The sequence below is a fragment of the Pseudopodoces humilis genome, chromosome 26 (genome assembly GCF_049639895.1).
Source record: "Pseudopodoces humilis isolate 2021_Gansu_Grassland_sample_001 chromosome 26, ASM4963989v1, whole genome shotgun sequence".
NCBI lineage: Eukaryota > Metazoa > Chordata > Aves > Passeriformes > Paridae > Pseudopodoces > Pseudopodoces humilis.
This window is the reverse complement of record NC_142225.1, coordinates 1748203-1768684: the sequence shown is the minus strand read 5'-3', so window position 1 is coordinate 1768684 and position 20482 is coordinate 1748203. Positions and strand designations below refer to the sequence as shown.

At 53.1% G+C, this 20482-nt stretch overlaps 1 protein-coding gene across 2 annotated transcripts in view; it reads right to left on the bottom strand.

Moving 5' to 3' along the window:
* Positions 1-275: 275 nt before the first annotated feature.
* AHCYL1 (adenosylhomocysteinase like 1) overlaps positions 276-20482 on the bottom strand; it is a 28101-nt gene continuing 7894 nt past the window's right edge. For both annotated transcript variants that reach the window (XM_005530169.3, XM_088067105.1), the window contains exons 2-17: positions 12756-12867; positions 12253-12396; positions 11436-11536; positions 10429-10531; positions 9578-9672; positions 8682-8788; positions 8485-8601; positions 8280-8343; positions 6315-6403; positions 5829-5899; positions 5166-5260; positions 4991-5089; positions 4387-4455; positions 3218-3296; positions 2704-2824; positions 276-2126 (exon numbers count right to left, since the gene is read on the bottom strand). In XM_005530169.3, the coding sequence (XP_005530226.1) occupies positions 2120-2126; positions 2704-2824; positions 3218-3296; positions 4387-4455; positions 4991-5089; positions 5166-5260; positions 5829-5899; positions 6315-6403; positions 8280-8343; positions 8485-8601; positions 8682-8788; positions 9578-9672; positions 10429-10531; positions 11436-11536; positions 12253-12396; positions 12756-12867 (1473 nt within the window). In that variant the 3' untranslated portion in view covers positions 276-2119. The remainder of the gene's footprint in view (positions 2127-2703; positions 2825-3217; positions 3297-4386; positions 4456-4990; positions 5090-5165; positions 5261-5828; positions 5900-6314; positions 6404-8279; positions 8344-8484; positions 8602-8681; positions 8789-9577; positions 9673-10428; positions 10532-11435; positions 11537-12252; positions 12397-12755; positions 12868-20482) is intronic.

The following is a 20482-nucleotide window of genomic DNA, read 5'->3' as shown; positions in this document are numbered from 1 at the left end:
AGACCCCGAACAGGGGGGACCTGGGGGGGCTCAGAGGGGAGTCGGACCCCGACAGAGGAATCTGACAGGGTTTAAACCCCAAGCTAAGGTACCGTATTGGCCTTAAAAGAGGGCGAGACCCCAAAATCCAGAGTTGTGGGAACGCTGAGAAAGTTCTGGTGGGACCCAATCCCCACCCCAAGGTGGTCAAAGGAAGAGTCCAGCCCTGCCCGTGGGCTCAGAAACAACTCAAGGTCCCCCATGGCAGCAAATAAACCACCCACAACCAAATGCACTTTGTTTTTCCTAATAGTTTAATTAGACTTCAATGATTTATTGCTCATCTGCAAGGATTAATATTGCATTCATTAAAAATCATTCATATACAAAATAAACCTCTCGCTCCCGGCCCAACGCTGCTGCTGCCATCAACCCCGGGCTCCCCCAGCATGGCTTATCCAGACACGAGTCCTTGCGCCGAGACCCCAGCCGGGCTGGCTGGGACCCCCGGGCGTGGGGGGCTCACAGGGAAGGGGGGATGCTCCCCATCCTCCCCACAAACGCCCAGCCCAGCTTGCTAAGCCGTCCCCAGGGAGGTCTGGGGGATGGTGGAGGGGACCCAGGTGATCCCTGGGATCTGTTGGAGAGCGAAGCAGGTGATCCCCAAAATCCATGGAGCGAGCGTCCAGGAGGAGACCAGGCAGGGTGGGAGAGAGGAACAGTCAGAGGACATGGAGGAGGGGATGGGAGGGGGATGATCTCTGCACCTCCCCCATCTCCTGGTCCCCCAAGGAGCTCTGCACCCCCAGACCCGCAAATTCCCTGGGAAGGACCCATCCAAGTGGATCCCTGCAAAGTGGGGAAGGAACAGCTCCATGACCTGGGAGGTGCCAGCAGCTCCTTCCCTCCCTTGGGTGGGGAAAGGAACAGGGGATTTGGGGAGGATAAAAAAAAAAAAGCCAAGAGGAACCTCAGTGGGTTGGAAGGAGCTTCCCACACCCCAGCACAAGCTGGGAAAGCGGAATGTCAGCAGCATGGAGGAGGCGATGGGAGCAGCTGGGATGCACGGGGAGAGGATGAGGAAAACAGCAACAGGGAGCAGAGGGGCCAGGCTGGGGTATGGGGAAGGCTCATCTCTGCATCCAGCTCAAAATAAAATAGTAAAACACCCCCAAAACCCACCCCAGACACCCTCAACACCACCCGGCACTTCCCAGTGGGAGATGGGAAAGAGGCCACATCCCCAGTGCTTCCTCTTTAAAACATCTGAAAACATCCCCTCCCTCTGAAACACCTCTGTAAGGATGAAAAAGGAAAAGGGCAAGAAAAAAACAAATAAACGGAAAAAAAATGTTTAAAACTCAATTAAGGTGCAGTTTGGCTAAAAAAAAAAAACGAACAAAACAACAAAAAACCTAGGAGAGATGAGGATAATGCTGGGAAAGCGACCCCCATCCGGATTCAGATTAGCACCCTGAAACACTGAACTCCCCTGGACCCAGGTGGCCAGCAAACCCAGGCCAGTGGCCACCAAACCTGGGCCACCTCAGCGCAGGGACCTGGGCTGGGCTTGGGCACAGTCACCCCCTTTGCCAGGTGTCCTGCAGGCCACTCTGCTCTCAGGAAGCACCCGGAGCAGGGATCTAGCAGCTAAAACTGGGCTCTTTAAGGCAATTTAGAAGTTGCAGATAATCCACACAAAGAAATAGAAGATAAGGTAGAAGAGCATCTCCGGATCCGCAGGGAGCCCGGCTGAGACCGACGTGGGCTTGAAAGGTGGGAAAAAATACAAAATAAAAGCCAAAATAAAGCATTGCTGCAGGAATGAAGTGCCCTTGGCACAGCAGGAAAGGGAAAGCCCCTCCTGGAGCCAGGGCTGGGAATCAGCGGCTTCAGCCACATGAAAGCAAGAAGCAAATCCCAGGTTGTCTGGCAAGGTCAGACAGGGATGCGATCATGGAAAAGGGGGAGAAAAGAAAACCTGACTTTAAAATCACAGATAAAAGGTAAAAACAGGTTCTGGTGGTGGTTAAGGGAAAAAAAAAAAAAAAAAAAAGGTAAACCAAAATAAAAGTGATTTTTAAAAATAATCTCTCGAATGTTGCCTTGTGTGGTCTGGTCCTTCATGGAAATGGTCCCGTCAGTATCTAGGAGAGAAGGAAGGGACAGTGAGGGACATGGGAGGTGCTGCTGTGCCAGGGCAAGGGGATCCCCCAGGAATGGGATTCCAGACTGGTTTGGGCTGGCACAGATTTGAAAGCTTATCTCATTTCATGGGCAGCTTCCACCTTCCACCATCCCAGGGTGCTCCAAGCCCTGTCCAACCTGGTCTTAGACAATTCCAGGGATGGGGCAGCCACAGCTGCTCTGGGCACCCTGTGCCAGGGCCTCCCCACCCTCACAGGGAAGAATTCCTTCCCAATATCCCATCTATCCCTGCCCTCTGGCAGTGAGAAACTATTCCCCTTGTCCTGTCCTGCCAGGCCCTTGTCCAAAGTCCCTCCCCAGCTCTCTGGGAGCCCCTTTAGGCACTGGAAGGGGTTCTAAGGTCTCTTGGGAGCCTTTCAGCTCTCCCAGAGGGGCTCCAGCCCTCAAAGCATCTCCGTGGCCTCCTTCGGACACACTCCAGCGGCTCCACATCTTTCTGCTGTTGGAGACCCCGGAGCTGAAGGCAGAACTCCAAACCAACGGGGAGCTGGGAGCTCCTGCCCTGGCAGCTCTCACCTGTAGTAGTTGGGTTTGAAAGGCCCATTTTTGTTGAGTCCCAGGTATTTGGCCTGATCATCCGTCAGCTCTGTCAGGTGGGCATCGAACGACGGCAGGTGCAAACTGGCCACGTACTCATCTGGGAATGGGAACAGGGAAAACGGGATCAGGGGGTCCACATCCCCCCCACAGCACGGTGAGGTGATGACTGCAACGTCTGGCTGGGCAGCACTCCAGATTCACCATCACCCAAAGCACAGCTGAGCCCAAGCCTGGGCTGGATGTGCCCTTAAAGGCACGAGGAGGGCATGGAAAATCCCAGAGAAGGGAGGCTGCAGATGTGGGATGCCTCCCACACTGCAGCACACTAATGAAAATAAATCAAATAACCCCCATGTATTTTAAGGTCACTGCCTGTGGTGGCTTCCCTGAACTCACTGTCCCTCTGGAAGTGTTTCCCAGCCCAGGTTTGAGCTGTCCTTGCACCGCTGGCACACAGATTCCCCAGGGAAAAATCAGTTCCTTCACTCACCCATCTTCTTCGGCAGCAGGTAAACGTCCTGCTTGTACCGGCCCTCGGGGGCGTTGTAGAGCTCAATCAGAGCCAGAGCCTGTGGAAAGCACAGGGATAAGCTGGAAACTGTCAGGAACAGCCACCAGCTTGGGCAGCACAAAGCTCACAAAGGCAGAGAACAATTTGGGAGCTGGAGGGACAGAGCAACCATTTCCAACATGCCTTGAGGAAAAGGCTCCCACCCCAGGCACATCCCTGTCTGGTCTCCATAATCCCAGTGGAGGGATCAGAGAGCAGGGATGAGATGCCACCCAGCTTCTTTGCAGCATCTGGGGTCAACAGCCCAGGGAAAAAAAACATGAGGATGGTTTAAGGTTAGCAGCTTTTCTATTAAACCGCCCAGCTGCTGCAGCACGTGGAAATGGAGGGGCTGCTCCTCAGAAACTGGCAGCATCCAAGAACCAGGGTCATTCCTTCAGGACAGATGAAACTGCATCCCCTGAGTGCTGGCTTCCACTGCTGGAAACCAAGTCCTAAACACAGGCCTGTTCCCTGTCTACTTGGGCTGACAGGAGTGAGCATAACGAACTCCCCACTGTCAGCCTGGCTGTCCTTCCCCACGAGCACCAGTGCCACCAGTCCCTTCCGTGTTCCCAGTCCCATTCATCCCCTCGTGTTCCCAGTCCCATTCATCCCCTTGTGTTCCCAATCCCATCAAGCCCCTCTGTGTTCCCAGTGCCACCAGCCCCCTCCGTGTTCCCAGTGCCACCAGCCCCCTCCGTGTTCCCAGCCCAAACAAAGCCTTGCTTTGAGGCAAGCTCAAACCTGCACTAGGTGGGCTTAAGCCCATGCTGGGGGAGCTTAAATCTGTGCCAGAGGGGCTTTAACCTGTGCTGGGGAAGGTTAAACCCATGCTAGGGGGTCTCAAACCTGTCCTAGGAGGGCTCAAACCTGCCTGGGGGGAGCCTAAACCTGATTTCCAGCCCAGCAGGATCTGTGCCATGAAACTACTCATTTAAAATCTCTCCCAAAACTCGCTGTACCCAAAACACTGGGTCCATGCCAGCAATAACTCCAACCCAGACAAATGGTATTTCTGGCAGTGGTGCCATCTCAAGGACCAATCCCAGCTCTTTCCAAACCATCCCCACCCCGAGGCTCATGCAGGACCCCACCCACGTACGGACCTGCGTGGTGGCCGTGATGGAGAGAACGAAGGTGGGAACTGTGGAGCAGCTTAGGTTGAGCAGACGGCCCTGGGAGAAAGCAGGAGGAGTCAGCCCCGAGCTGGACATGCTCCCAAATCCAAACCAAACTGAGTTCCCAGGTGGGATTCACCTCCATCCCCTCCCTGCACTGGGGACCAGGGAGCAGAGACACAGAGAACCAGAGCACGGTGACCAGAGCATTTCAAGTCTGCTCCAGTTTCTGCCTTAACCCTTCATTTCAAGGCAGAGAAATGTTGTGGTCCCTAGAAAAGCCAGTCCCTCCTCCTGCCAGAACAGCTCCTGTGGGAAGAGGAGCCACCCAGCACCTGGGAAACCCTGCACAGATGGGGTTTGCCTGAGTGGGATGAATCCCAGCTCGGAAGAATGGAGCCAGATGGCACCTCTGTGTCTGCACGTGGGATATACCACATTTGCCCTCAAGAAGAGGAAATAAAAAATAAATAAAATAAATCAAAAAACGCTTTTCTGAGCCCTGAAACTCCTCCCTGAAACTTTTCCACCTGGCTAGACCTGTGATTTCCTGACGGAGGCCCAAAGCACTATGGCCCAGCTCTCAACACACCTCGGCCAGCAGCACCACCCGCTTCCCATCCGGCCAGATGACGTGATCCACTTGGGAACGGACCCGCTCCCAGGTCAGCTCCGGCGTGCGCAGGCTGGTCTGGAAGAGGAGGAGGAAGAGGCTGGAGTGACGGCAGGAGCCGGCAGGCGGCAGGGCCGGAGGTGGCGGCACTCACCACGTCGATCTCGGTGTTGGAGTGGCCCATGTTGCACACGATGCAGCTGTTCTTCATCCGGTCCAGGTGCTCCCTGGTCACCACGTTCTTGTTCCCTGCAGGCACAGAGGGCACAGCTGATCCCACAGCAGCGGGAACACAAACCCTCCGTTTCTCCTTCCCTGAACTCGAGTCAGAGAAGCTCAGCTTGGGGCAATGTCAGATGAACTTCCCTGGGCCACGAGCAGAGAACATCTGGGGTAAGTGCTGTCGTGGAATATCCTGAGCTGGAAGGGATCCACAAGGGTCATCAAGTCCAGCTCTTGGACGCTGCATAGGACACTCCCAACAATCCCACTCTGTGCCTCTCAGAGCACTGTCCAAACACTCCTTAAGCTCTGGCAGGACTGGGACTGTGACCATTCCCTGGGGGAGCCCTGTTCAGTGCCCAGATCTTTGCTCCCATGAATTAACCTTTCCGAGAGATCCCAAAATACCCTGAGAACACATGGTCCCTCTGCTCTGAGCCAGGACTATGGTCAAATAGGGGGGAAAAGCTCCTGGCAGAGCCCAGCTATTGTGGAGAATCAGGAACACACAGCAGTGAAATGTCCCCCACTCCCAGCTCGAGACCCCACTTGGGAATGATGCTCCTCAGCCTGCTCCAACCTTGTCTACCCCTACCTGTGCAGGTGATGACGACATCCACCTGACGGATTACTTCGCTCAGCTTCACCACCCGAAATCCATCCATGCTGGCAAAAAAAGGGGAATAGGGCCCATGATGAGGAAGAGAAGCTTGCTCCTTCTCTGTCCCAGGCCATGAGGGAACTCAGCAGATTCAAACTGCTCTGGCAGCAGCCCAAGCTCTCCTCTACCCCTCCAGGGACACCAGTGTCATGAGGAAGGGCTGTGCAACAGTTGGGATGTCCAACCCACTCTTGGAAATGTTGGATGAGTCAGGAATGTGTGGCATAGAGACTTGAGCAGCCTCCTCAAACCAGCCAGTGAACACTTCTGCCTGGTACCCCATCCCTGAAAGCTGCCCGAGCCCTTCCCCATCACACCCCAACAAGGTGCACGTTCTCCAAAATGAGCCACAGATCCCCCTGGCTTCACTCCAGCCTCTGGCAGGGTTTGGAAGAGCAGGCAGAGATGGGAACACCTTACCAGGCCTGGAGAGCGCAGATGGGGTCGATCTCCGTGACGTACACGATGGCTCCCAGGGCTTTCAGGGCAGCACAGCATCCCTTCCCGACCTGCCCAGGCAAAAGGGTCACGGTGAGGCAGGACACAGACACACCAGGGCTGCAGTCCCTGTCCTAAACAGCCCAAGCCCATCCCAGGCTGGAAGATCCTCATCCCAGCCACCTGCCCAATGCCAGGGGCAGCTCAGGATGCACCTGGTGAGTGCCACAACTGCCACAAACCCAGCTCCTCCTCCAAGGCCACCAGCTTCCCACAGCCAGAGGGCAGGATTAGACAGGATATTGGGAAGGGATCCTCCCCTGTGGGAGTGGTGAGGCCCTGGCACAGGTTGTCCAGAGAAGCTGTGGTTGCCCCATCTGGAAATGTCCACGGCAGGAGCTTTCCCAGCTCAGTGCTCTCACAGTCTGTGCAGCCCCGGAACTGCAGGAGCCTCTCTCCAAGCAGGAATTAAAGACAGCCTAGAGGAGCACACACTGCCCCCTTGCCTTCAAGCTGCAGGATTTCAGAGCCATCCTGCACTCCTCAGGGGGCAGATCCTCCATCCCATGCTGCCCACACCAGCAGAGGGAGCACAGGGCTCCTGCAACAGCATCTCAGACTTCCTTCCTTCTCCTCACTGGAAAATTAAGATAAAGCCCAGCTCTCCACATCACCAACCCACACCACAACCAGGCACCTGGCTCTGCTGTATCGACCCTGCTCAGGCCCATTTTGTGAACAGCAAGGTGCTGGACCAAAAACATTTCCAGAGAGACCCTCACTTATCACCCAGCTCCAACCTCGGGTCTATTGAACACACCCAGGCAGAGCCAACTGGGACTCCAACTCACATCCAAAGGGGAAACCATTCAGGGTGAACAGGCTGGGAGAACTAAGGGTTCAGCCTGGAGGAGAGCAGGCTACAGCAAGACCTTAGAGCGCCTTCCAGTGCCTAAAGAGGCTCCTGGAGAACTGGAGAGGGACTTTAGACAAGGGATGGAGTGACAGGACAAGGCTCAATGGCTTCCCACTGCCAGAGGGCAGGGTTAGATGGGACAGTGGAAAGGAATTTTCCCTGTGAGGGTGGCGAGGCACTGGAATGGACTTCTCATAAAAGCTGTGATCAGCTCAATTCCTGAAGTGTTCAAGATTAGATGGGGCTTGGAGCAACCTGGTCTAGTGGAAAGTGTCCGTGTCCATGGAAGGGGGTAGAACTGGATGGGCTTGAAGTTCCCTTCCAACCCAAATATGGGTTGGAAGTCTGGGATTCTCTGACACTCTCTTTTTGTGAATAAGTCCAGTAAAGCTTGGGACACACCCAGGAGACAGCAACTCCCAGCACAACTCCTGCCTGGAGAAACAGGCAGCAGCCCAGAGCGCTCAGTGACAGCCAGCAGAGTCTCTTGGTCGAGCAAAGCTGGGCTCCACTGGTGCCTAAATGAATTAGGGAGCGAATTCCTGCTGGGAAGAGCCTTTGCAGCACTGTCCCTGCACAGTGCTGGAAGATAAGCACCCACATGGACGTGCACAGATGGAGGGAAGGTGGCAGCTCCCAGCTCCAGCTCTCCCAGGGTAGAATCAGTTACAAGTTCACGATACAATTTCCCTCTGCCAGAGTATTATTCCCAGGGAAAAGCCGCCTGCCCTGCTCAGTGACAGCCAGGCTGATGCTGAACCTGCGCCAGGGACAGCAGATGGGAGTACCCATGGGTAGTTATAATTCAGGCCAGTGTTCCCAGCAACTGTCAGCTGCGCAGCCCAGTTCATGTGCAGCAAACTGGGAAATCTGATCCTCGATTTCCATCCTCCCAGCAGATTCCAGCAAGATTTCCCTGGTTATCGCTCACCAGGTTGGATCTACTCCCTATAGCAAGGGTGAGTGACCTTTGCCCAGGGAATTGCAGGATGCTGAGCTTGGGGGAGGCCAGCACAGCTCACAAAACTCACCTCCCCATAACCACAAACCACCACTTGCTTCCCTCCAAACATCACATCCGTGGTCCTCTTCAGGCTGGGGGACAGAGAGAGACCTGTGTCGGGATCAGTCAAGCCCAAAACCAGGTCAAACAGCAGAGCCTGATCTCTGCTTAACAGCAGCCAGAGCCAAACCCAGCTGTGTGCAAGTGCCAGTGGGGAAAAGAGCTGGACTCACCCATCCAGGATGGATTCCCGGCAGCAGTACAGGTTATCAAACTTCTGCTTGGTGACAGAGTCATTCACATTCATGGCTGGGACACAGAGCTTCCCAGCCTTGGAGAGCTGGTACAGCCTGGGAGAGGGCACAGGCAGGTCAGAGCAGACAGCAGCAACTCCCTGAGATCTCTGGATCTGCCTTCCCAAAACTCCCACCTGTGCACGCCGGTCACGCTCTCCTCCACAATCCCTCGGATCTTCTTGAACACGCTGGGATATTTCTTATAAACCCAATGGGTCAGGTCCCCACCATCATCCAGGATCTAGAGAACAGGCAAGGAAGAACAGGGAGCAGTCAGGCCTCCCACTGGGAAATGCACTGGCAGAGGACAGGATGGGGAAAATGATTTGGAGAAGCATCTTCAGGCACTGCTGGAGGGGCTGTTCAGGCAGAGGCCTGGGGGCCAGGACTCCTGGGTTCCCCTAGGGGACTGCAACTCGGGGTCTCCTCCAAAACACTGAGATTCCTGACCCCTGTGTGGAGCTGCTGGATCCTAACAGAATTCCCTGCCTCTGCTATTGCTCTGCAGCCTGGCAAGCTGGCCACAGGCAGCACTAACTAACCAGGCTGAGCTCAGGACACCACAACACTCAAGCCCTGAAAGCAAATGGGTGAGGAGAGGCTGTGGGAGGTGTCACAGCCCATGGACACATCACTGGTGACCACAGACCATGCACCAAGGGGGCACATCGGCTTTGACAAGGGAAAGGTGCCCACTCTGATCCCAGCTTTGGGAGGGAGAGGGCAGATGGAGTCTGTGCTGAGAGGAGTGGCTGGGACAGCTCCTGCACAGGAAAACAGGTCCCATTTCTTGGCTCATGGCAATTCCACCAGGAGCTGCTCCCTTGCATTGGGATGTGCCAGCTCAGGACATCACCCATCATCTCTGCAGCTCCAGACATTCCCATGGCTGTTCCCAGCTCATCTCCAGCTGCTGTTCTCCAAGAACCCCCCTTTGATGGGGTCAGAGGCCCTTTCCAGGCCAGCAGGCTCCCAGGAACAGCCCCAGCGTGGAAGGGAGGAAGAGGAAGGGCTGGAGAAGGCTCCTTACCATGTTGGCCTGCCAGCCATCTACATTAACACAGCGGTCAATGCACCACCAGAAATCATCCTCTGACTCCCCTTTCCAGGCAAACACAGCAACACCTGAAAGAACCGGAGCATCCTTGGAGTTTGCTGGGCTTGGCAGAGCTCCCTCCTGCTTGGCCAACTCCAGAAACACACGGACACAAGAGCCAAGGGGCCATGCACAGATCACATCACAGCCCACACCAGGATCAGACCTGTCCATCCCTCCCTAGAAGATATTCCCCAAAAATATTAATTCCCTAAAACAGAAATAGAAAATATAAAAAAAAAAGACAAATAAGAAAAAAATACTATTAGCAATAAACACTATAAAAATAAATAAAATTAAATTAAAATATGGTTAAATATAAAATTTAAATATATTTTATTATTTTATACTTTTATATCTATTCATATTTTGTTTATTAATTCATATTTTATATATATACTGTTTATATTCTATATGATATGTATCTATAAGCATTTTATAAATATTCATATGTGTATTCATGTTTATTCACATGTTTATTCATATGTGTATATTGTATAAATGCGTGTATTCATGTTTCTATTGTATATTTTATGTCAATGTCAATGTATATATATTTATACCTAGTAAAAAATATTTTGGAATATAAATTACAATTTTATAATTTTATAATATAAACATTTTCTATTCTTATGTATAATATTAAATACTAAAAATATATATAAACATAAAACACATATACATCTGAAACTAAATAGGTACAAATGCAATATGGAGTTCTTTAGGAGATTTCCCCTGGGATCAGGCCAGGGAGGCAGAGGGGCTGAGAGGGCTCTGGCACTCACCAGCCTCTGCCAAGGCCGCAGCCACTTCGTTCTGGGTGGAGTAGATGTTGCAGGCAGACCAGCGGCACTGCGCTCCCAGGGCACACAGAGTCTCGATCAGCACCTGGGGACAGCAGCACACCCAGGGGTCAGGGATAGCCCAGGGATAACCTGGGATAACCCAGGGGTCAGGGATAACCCAGGGATAACCTGGGATAACCCAGGGGTCAGGGATAACCCAGGGGTCAGGGATAGCCCAGGGATAACCTGGGATAACCCAGGGGTCAGGGATAACCCAGGGGTCAGGGATAGCCCAGGGATAACCCAGGGGTCAGGGATAACCCAGGGATAACCCAGGGGTCAGGGATAGCCCAGGGATAACCCAGGGGTCAGGGATAGCCCAGGGATAACCCAGGGGTCAGGGATAGCCCAGGGATAACCTGGGATAACCCAGGGGTCAGGGATAACCCAGGGGTCAGGGATAGCCCAGGGATAACCCAGGGGTCAGGGATAGCCCAGGGGTCAGGGATAACCCAGGGATAACCCAGGGGTCAGGGATAGCCCAAGGGTCAGGGATAGCCCAGGGATAACCCAGGGGTCAGGGATAACCCAGGAATAACCTGGGATAACCCAGGGGTCAGGGATAACCCAGGGATAGCACAGGGGTCAGGGATAACCCAGGGTTCAGGGACAGCCCAGGAGTCAGGAATAGCCTGCGGTCAGGGATAACCCAGGGGTCAGGGATAATCTGGGGGCGTGGGATAACCCAGGAATAACCTGGGATAACCCAGGGGTCAGGGATAGCCCAGGGGTCAGTAATGCCCCTGGCACAAGGGCAGGCCTCAGGCAGCAGTGATGGGCACAGGAACCAAATGCTACCCTGGGGAAATGTCACCAGCACAACCTTTCCAAAACACTTCCAGACTCTACTGAACATGCCTTCTCCCACTCCAAAGTGTTGAAGAACTTTCCTCCCCAGGGAAAAGCTGAGGTCCCACCCCAGGCCCCCCAAATAAGCAGCCACTCACTGCAGTCTGTGCTGTGATGTGGGTACAGCCCACGATTTTAGCTCCAGCCAAAGGTTTCTCCCCCTGGGCTCGTTTCCTGAGCGAAATCAGAGCAGACATGTCTGCAAAAGGAAGAGAGGTTTTAATGCTGGTTCAGTCCACAGGGTCCCCTCTCTGCCACAGCTCCCATCCTATCAGGGCCTCCCAGGACACCTCCAGCCCCAAAATCTCTGCTGTAGCTGTTACACAGGGAGGGAGAAAACTCCTCACCCCTGGCCTGGCAGGTCTGTGCAAAACAGGACCAAAACACCAGTGTCATCTGTCACTCGACCAAGGGACAAGGAGAGAGGCAAGGAGGGGTCTGGGACTGGCACTGCCTAGGGAAGGCACCTAAGGACAGTCACCAGCCCTGTGGCAGCAGGTGAAGCACCTGAACTTGAAAACAGGGCTGACACATCTCAGAGGAGCTGCTCTAAATGTGCCTGGATTATCTTCCCCATCTGAAAGGAGAGTTACCCCATCACCCCACCGGAAATGGTAATTCAGCTTCCTACCACCCCCAGAGCAAGGGGTTGGGATTTTCAGCTTTCATGTCTCTGAAGGTGTTGTAAAATCCTTGTCCCTCCAAAGCCAACAAAACATTAAACCCTGCAAGAGCTCTGTTCCTGCTAGAAAAGGGATAAGACATAGCATCAACGTTTGCTGGCACATTTCACTCTTCTCTAACTGATTTGGGGAGGGGAATCAGGATATCCAAGGCTGCAGCAGGAGTGGGAATTGCCACTCCTCAGCTCCTGGTCTCCAGAACCCGCCCCAAGCCCCAGACTGCACTTTGTACCTTGCTCAGCAATCTCAATCTCCCGGCGCCCAAACTCTGCCTGTTTGATGTTCTTCACACAGAAATTGCTGCTGCCCTTGGAGTTGGTTTGTTGTTTCTCTCGGGGGGACACCTCGTCATCAGAGCTGTCTGTGTATGAGGCAGCTAAACCAAAAGAGGAATGAGTGTTATGCCAGGCCTTATGCATCCAAGAACCTCCTACCCTTCATGTTTCTGCTGTTTCCCTTCCCAGCTTTCCCTCATGGCTCAAACTACCAATGTCCTAAAGAAAGCCAACGCCCCGAAGGAATTTTGCACTCTTTTTTTCTCTAAAACAACCCAGAGGTAACGATTATCAAATGGCAATCAATGCCTGAGCTTTGGGAATGCCTGGAATCATTCCCTCAGCATCCAAGAACAAACAGCAGCACAAATCCTGCCACAGGGTGTGAGCAGCACATTCACTGCAGCACTCACTCTGGGTTTGTGAGAGGAACACGTGAGGACAGGGAGCTGGCACCTACCAGAGCTGTAGCTGTCGGTGGAAGACTGGGAGATGGAGCGGGACAGGGACCGACGGCCCGTCTTGGTCGGGAATTTGGTGAACTCCTGCATGTCATCTGCAAATTGGATTTGCTGGGAGCAAAGGAAAGAAGTGCTAAATCAGGAGGTGATCCTTAGGGCATGACACCTCCCCAAGCTACAGGGACCCACGGATTCCTTCAGTCCACAAAAAATAACATCACCAAATAAATACAAGGCTACAGATGCCAAAAAATGAAGTCCCTTCCTCTGCCTGAACAACTACCACCAGGTTTTTGTCACCCTGCAGATTTGACACAACACCTGAAGATATAAAGAGCACCCTGAAACATCCCCTTTAACCCATTTCCAGCTCCCTAAGGCTCCTTCAGGAATTACACTCCTTGTACAACCCACATCCCATGTGGAGGCAGAGCCCCTGCCCCAACCGCTCCCCGAAGATTTCTGCCCCAAAATGCAGCAACAAGAAAGCTGGGGTGGTCCCAAGAGATCCCTGGTGCTTCCAGGCTCTTCCCCAGGAGCAGAGCATCCCACAGGTTAAAAACACTGCACATCCTTCCAAAACTGACACTAAAAACACAGGAAAAAACCTCAGCAAGCGAGAACATTTCAACAAAAAGAAGTTGACATTGCATTGGCTTTCAGCCTCCTCTGCAGGACAAGATGTTTCCATTGGAAGAGAACCCCCAGAACAGCCACCTCTCCAGCCAGAGGCAACTCAAGGCTCCAGCACCTTCCACCAGATCATCAAATTTAACTGGTGGGCCAAAAAAGAGGAAAAATAACCCAAAACTACTCAGCTCCTGTGCTCACCCCGAGTGAGCAGCCAGCAAAGGGCCTTATTGCTGCTCCTGCCAGGGAAACAGAGATGAAAAGGAATTAGGGAAAGCACCAGCAAACCCAGCCTGCAGCCCCCTCCCTGCTGCCACACAGGAGACCCTGACAAAGAACCCCAGCACGGCCCCTTGGCTCAGATCGCGTCGCTGCAGGATTTGATTCTGCTGTTGAGCAGGGGTGAGATGTCATGGCAGGGAGTGGGACTAACAAAGCGTCCCTGAGACCCAGGAGACCTCGAGAGGAGTCCTGGAGAAATCAAGATGATGGAAAGAGACAGCCCAGAGTGGCCTCAAGGAGGGGTTTTCTGTGCCACAGCCATCCCAAAAGCTCCCTGAAATCTTTGATGCAGGAAACAGCCTTCAGAAGGGAGAAGAATGAAACTATTTAGTTGAAATGATCCATTTCAGAAAGAAGGAATCTGCACTGGCTGGAGCTGGGGTGGCTGCAGCACCAGTACAGCTTTTTGGGCTGGAAAAAGTAGCCACAATTCTATAGGATCCCAGCAGATGGGCCAAAACCAGCATGGTATTTCACTCAGGAAGGGACAAGGGGGCATGAAACTTAGAGCTCACTGCAAGGGAGGGCAGGAGGGATGAGGTGGGACTCCAGCATCTCTTCCAGGAACTGACTGGCACAGATCAGATCCATCACCACACACAGCCAAGCATCCCAGGCATTCCTGTGGGTGCTGCTGCTGCAAGGTTTCCAGCCAGCTCCTCACTGGACACATCACAGCCCAATATCTGCTTCCCCAACCAGACTTCCAGCCAGATTCTGATGCAAAAAACTTTAGCTTGTATTAGTGGAAGGAATGGGAATGATAAATGGAGATAAGAGGTTTGGTTTTGCAATTGTTTGAGGTCATTTGGTGCAGAGGGAGGATTCAGAGGGCACCACAACCTCCATGCCCACAGGAGAGCAGAGGGAGGATGTGGAGGGCAGGATCTGGAGGGCATCACAACCCTATCCCCACAGGAGAGCAGAGGGAGGATGTGGAGGAGACCACAACCCTCATCCCCGTGGGAAATCAGAGGGAGGACCTGGAGGGCACTGAAACCTCCATCCCCATGGGAGAGCAGAGGGATGATCTGGAGGCCACCACAGCCCCCATCCCCACAGGAAAGCTGATTCCAGGGGTAAGAGGGGCAGAAGCACTTCCAGGCAGGTACCAACAGTGTGCTCAGAGCGTGTGGCAGGAGCTGGCAGGTTTCCCAACAAGGAATGATGTTGCTGGAATTTGTTCAAAGTCTGTTGCTTGGATCAATCCTCCCCACACAGCCTGGGATAGGATTGTGCTACTTCCACGCCAGTGTATTGCTCAGGGGCACTTCCAAGGAGGAAGAAGTATCAGCAATTTCAGGACACAAGATTTCCATGCCTTCACATCAAGCTCTTCCTCTGGCAGCTCATCAAACCAGAGGGTATAAAAAAATATTCCCCATAAAACAGCTGCTGGCATTAAAACAGCTTAAAGTGTTAGCTGAGGAATTTTCTGTATCACAGGGAAAGGTTTCCAGGGAAGAGGTGACCCAGGAGGGAAAAAACATAAGGCACAGTGCTCCAGCCCAGGGTGCAGGTCTGTCCTGGCTTGCAGCATCCAGGATGTGTGAGCTCTGGGACAGGGCAGTTCCCTTCAGGGAAACGTGCTGCCTGCATGGTCTCATGGAGCAAAGCTCCTTTGGGATGCAGTGGAAAAGAGAGGATGGGATGGAGGGATGCTGCACTCCCCAGCCCCATAACACCCCACACCACAATCCACCTTCAGGGCTCCAGCTGTGAGTGCTGAGCCAGCTCTGAGGCACAACCCCACTCTGCAAGAGAAACAGCAGGTTTAGAAACATGGGAATGAGCGGATTGAATCCAAGGGGAGAGAAAAAGCAAGTGCTAAACAAACCAAGTGCTGACTTACCCCAGTAATCCCTGCGGTGGCTTTACCAGGGCTCAGCCGAACTCCCCAGCTTAGCAAAATCTGCCCTGGCTAAAATTATCATCAAACACCATGAACAGCACCCAAATCCAACAAACAATGCGAACACCCAACCCCTCTGAGGCCGGGAAATTACCGCTGTGTCCGGCGGCGCACGGCGGGAGCCGAGGGAGGTCGGACAAGGCACTGGAGCAGAGGTGCGTGAGCAGTGCCCTCCACGTGCCGGGCGCTCGAGCTGCATTAAGGAGACAGAAAATCTCCTAATCCCTCTGCCTGTGATGGGAATTGGAATGAACGGCATTCCCGGCCGGGGGCTGCGGGCCAGCGCTCTGAGGGATTGGGGCTTTCCAGCTCCCACCGTCACCGATCGCGTCCCAAACTTCATCCTGCTGGAAACGGCTTTTCCAACCGGGTGGAGCACAATGGTTTAAGAGCAAGGAAAATATTTCTTCATCCCAGAAATTCGTGGTGAAGGAGGGAAAACAAGACAGCACCCAGTTCCCTGCACAGGAATGAAGCCAGGGGTTTTCAGCACCACTGCCCTGGAAAGGGAGGAGATGGGGCTGGAGACATAAGGGGCCGAATGAGCAGCTCCTCACTTGGAACAGCAGGGATTTTGGGATATGTTCTGCAGGAAAACAGCAGGACCCACCATCCCCTGCCAAGTCCTTCCAGAGCATCGCTGGGCACTGCCTGCTCCTGGTCACACCAGCCAAGCCAGGAGGACATTTTCTCCCTCTGGGAAATCCACTGCCACTGTGCCCATTGCCAGGCAGATCTGACATTTCCCAACAACAGCCGCTCATGTTCAGCTCAGACCCTGCCCAGAGCTGGAGCTGAGGCAGCACTGCCCACCCTATTTGGCCACACTGCCCAGAGCACCCCAAACCACCAGGAAGCTGGAAGGCCAGCCTGAACGAGATGTTCTCTAGGTTATAAGGATAAATCCAGTGAGAACACTGGTGGGGCAGTGCCAAACCCAGCAGCTCAAGCGTCCCCAGCACACACAACCTCATTTGTTTAATTATTACAACACAGGCAGGGCAAACAGACTGTAGGTCTGGATCGGTACCATCTCACCAAACTGGCAGCTCATGACTGCAGGCTGTGCCATCCTCCATGGCTGATCCCAAGTACCTTCCCAGTGGTCAGCCAGGAGAGCAGTTTTTGGAGCTGCCAGACTAAGAAAATTCCAGTCTCTGACCCCAGGGAGAGGGGAGTTGTAGACACAGCTGGATTTACCCCAGGCACAGATGAACCCAGCACGTCCCTCTTGCACAGGACAATCCCACTTTTCATTTTAACACTTCTTCCATTCCCAGAACAGCTCCAGAGAGGTCGTTTAAGCTCCTTTGCTGTGCTACACATCCCTGATTGCATCCCATGCAGCCCTGGGGGAGAGTGGGAGCAGCTTGTGGAAGGAACAGAGATTTTGGAAAGCATCCACCAACTCACAGCTGACATGGCTCATCAATGCACAGGCTCCACGGGGGAAAGGACATGGGCTGGGAAGCAGCTCCAGGCTCTATTCCTATCACCCCTTGCTTCAGCAATCCCTTTTTTATTATTATTATTTATTATTAGGGACAACATGAGCATCAGCACATACACAGCCACAGGAAAAGTGTCCTCCCAGCCACTTTTGTCCTGGATAAGTGGAGGGGGGACAGGAACAGGCTCCACACACCACCCAAGATAAGCAGGAAGAAATGAACCATGTAAAACCCTCCAGACTTCCAAATCTGACATCTGTGGATGTGAGGACACAGCACAGTTGCCCAGGGAGGAACAGCAAAATTGGAGGAAAGCACATTCCTACAGCCACACCTCTACTGCAGAAGGGTCTCTGCAACCCACTTGTGTCCTCCCAGGAGAAAGCCTGGAAGGATCCAGAGTCTTGGGACCTTTCCTTTGGCTGCAGAAAACCAGCAGCAGAGATCAGGACTACTCAGTGCAGCCAGTTCCCTTTATTTAATATGTTCTCCCAAACAAAAACTCCCTGGCAGAGGCTGGGAGGGCACTGCTGGATGCCCATGCTGCCAAAGCAGCCCTGACATGGAGGGCAAACTCTTTTTAAGTTCATTGTTTCTTTGTCATTCCTGGGAATGACAATTTCCCATTTCCTGGGAAATTCAGCCAGACAAGAAATGTTTTACAGCTCCAATGAGCATCTTCCTCCTCAACAGCCCTGCTCTCACATGGAACAGGAGCAGCAGCTTGGAGCAGGGCTGGGTTTTGCCCACCTGGAGATGGGCAAAAGGTTTCAGTCTCCAAGGATTCTTTATCTACAGAACAGAGAGCTGCGGGTTTTTCTTGAGGAGGAGCTGGGTCAGGCATTGCTAAAGGACAGGTTGTTTTAATCCACTGATTTGCAGAAGCGACTCATCACAGCACCCAGGGAGGGCAGAGGCACCCCCAGGGACTGAGGCCCTTCAGCCGAGGGGAAAAGTCTGGTTACCAGTGTTCTCCTTCATTACAGGTTAAAAAGGAGAGAGGAGCAGCTTTGCTTGAGCCACTTCCTCAGGGAAGGCACAGAAAGCATCTTCCATGCTGTTCTCACAGGCACCCAGATCCCAGAGGGGACCCTGAGCTTCCTGACCAGGAGAAAAGAGCCATTGCCACATTTGCTTCCCTGAGGCCACCCCAAATCCACCAGCTGCAGGTTCCAAATGCTCCCAGTGCGTGTCCCTGTGCTGGCCCCTGGAGCTGGCCCCATTCCCACTGTGACTATGCCAGGGTGCTGGGTTTGTTTAGAGGACTTGGCTGCCCTGTCCTCAGGCCCCCCCTGCTCCGCTTCCAGGCTGGAAGAGCCAGCCCCTGTTCCCACAGGACAGTGTCTAGATGTGAGGCTGGAAACAGGGGACACACAGGGGGACACAGCTCATGCTCCACGATCCAACAGGACACGGATTTTTGGGTTGGAAATCAGCAAGGCAGACAGGGATGGTTTTAGGGTTCTTTCCCTGTGAGGTTATCCAGCCTGGAAAGGTATTTCTGGATCACAGCATTCCTTAAGGATGGAAGGAAAGGAAAAGTTAGGTACTCAGAAAAGAAGGATGGGGGATCAGGACCAGCAAGACTCCCACCCTGACAACTCACCATCCCCAAACCCAAACCACTGGGGAGGGTTTGGAGGTGGATTTGGCTCTGTGACTCAAACTATCCCATTCTCCCACCTCCAAGCTCTGGTCACGTGTGCCAGTGCAAACTTGGATGGCAAAGGGCTGCACAAATTCACACGAGGCTATGGCCAAGCCCATGGAAGAACCACCAGATTCCCAACTCAAATCCTCCCAAGAGCAAATGGATCCCCAGCCAGAGCCCATGGCCAGGTGAAGGTGGGGGATTTGCCCCAGCAGTGCCCACTGCTTCATTCCACAGGGATGCTGGAAGAGCAGGAGAGCCGCTCAGAAAATATCTCCTGGTCTCCACAGCCTGAGCACCAAATGCTCCGTGAGAGCTGGAAGTGGAACAACAACCCTCGGGAAAAAGGACCTGCTGCTGCTCCAGGTGTGGCCTTTGCAAGAGAACTTTCTCCTGGTTTTTTAGAAGAACCCCCAAGTGCTCCATTCAGACATCACAGCTGGAAGAGCTTCCAGCTCTGTGAATGGAAGCACAGCCACGTGGAATTTGGTGCTCCTGGATCGGTACCTCTCGCTCCCAGAGGGTTCACAGGGCAGGCTGCTCTCCTTAGAGGCACAGACCTGCCTGGCACTCTCCCTGCCAACTCCCTGAGCAGGAATCCCAGCCAAATCTCTGCCTGGAAACCTTTACACTGCTCCCAGTGAAGAAATAAAAGGGCACAGAGGTTCTGGCATAGCAAACCAGCCAAGCCCTGATCCCAACCTCCATCCTCCATGCCAGGGAAAGGCTGGTTGGGTAAAGCACTGAGGAAAAAAAAATCCAAACAAACCAAGTTTCTGTGAGTCCAAGAGGAGAATTAAGGACTTCCACATGAATCCCAAAACTCAGCAGAGGAAAAAAAAAAAAGCCACCAGGAAAGAAAGAGACCCCTTCCAAAGGTTAATAGGCTGGAAACCAGCACAAGATTCCAGTCATGATGAGAATCACTGTAAATGTGTTAAAGGAAAAATAAACAGAAGGAGGGATTCAATAAAAGAAATGAGATTTTGAGTGTTAAATAGTAACTGGGGATAAATCCTGCCTCATAAACACCTGGAGGTCAAAGGTGTGCTCCAGCAGGACCAGAGGGAAAACTCCCCACCAGCAGATAAGGAGGCATCTAATCCTTGGACTTGCAGGAATTGAGGTAAAGGCTTGGGGCCGGCTTTGATGGAGTGGGATATCTCCTGAAACACAGAGGGATATCTCCTGAAACACAGAGGGATATCTCCTGCCTGGCAGGAACAGCTAAAGTCCAATGTCTGGGATCCATAAGGGCAGTGAACTCCAGTCATGTCTCACAGGTTAACTCCATAATCCCCATGAATGGGCAAACAGCCACCAGTCTAAAGCCATCCCAGATTTCTCACCTCTGGATTCATCCCCAGTACCCTCCCAGCCTATGGCACACCATGTGTTTGGGCAGTAGGAAATTAGTATTAATTTGGGTTACCACGCTGGAAGAACTGCACAGGCAAGACAAGGTCATGTCCTTGCAAGGACAAGGGGGAATGGCTTCCCACTGCCAGAGGGCAGGGATGGATGGGATATTGGGAAGGAATTGTTCCCTGTGAGGGTGGGCAGGCCCTGGCACAGCGTGCCCAGAGCAGCTGGGGCTGCCCCTGGATCCCTGGCAGTGCCCAAGGTTCACAGGGCTTGGGAGCCATGGCAGGAGGAGGAACTGGGTGAGCTTTAAGGACCCTTCCAACCCAAACCATTCCTCTATTCCAAGAGTGTGGGGTTAAATCACTTCCAGCAGCTTATGGGGCAATCTGAGGACTGCTGGTCTCCAACAGGCCAGCTGGCAGAGCTCGAAGTCCA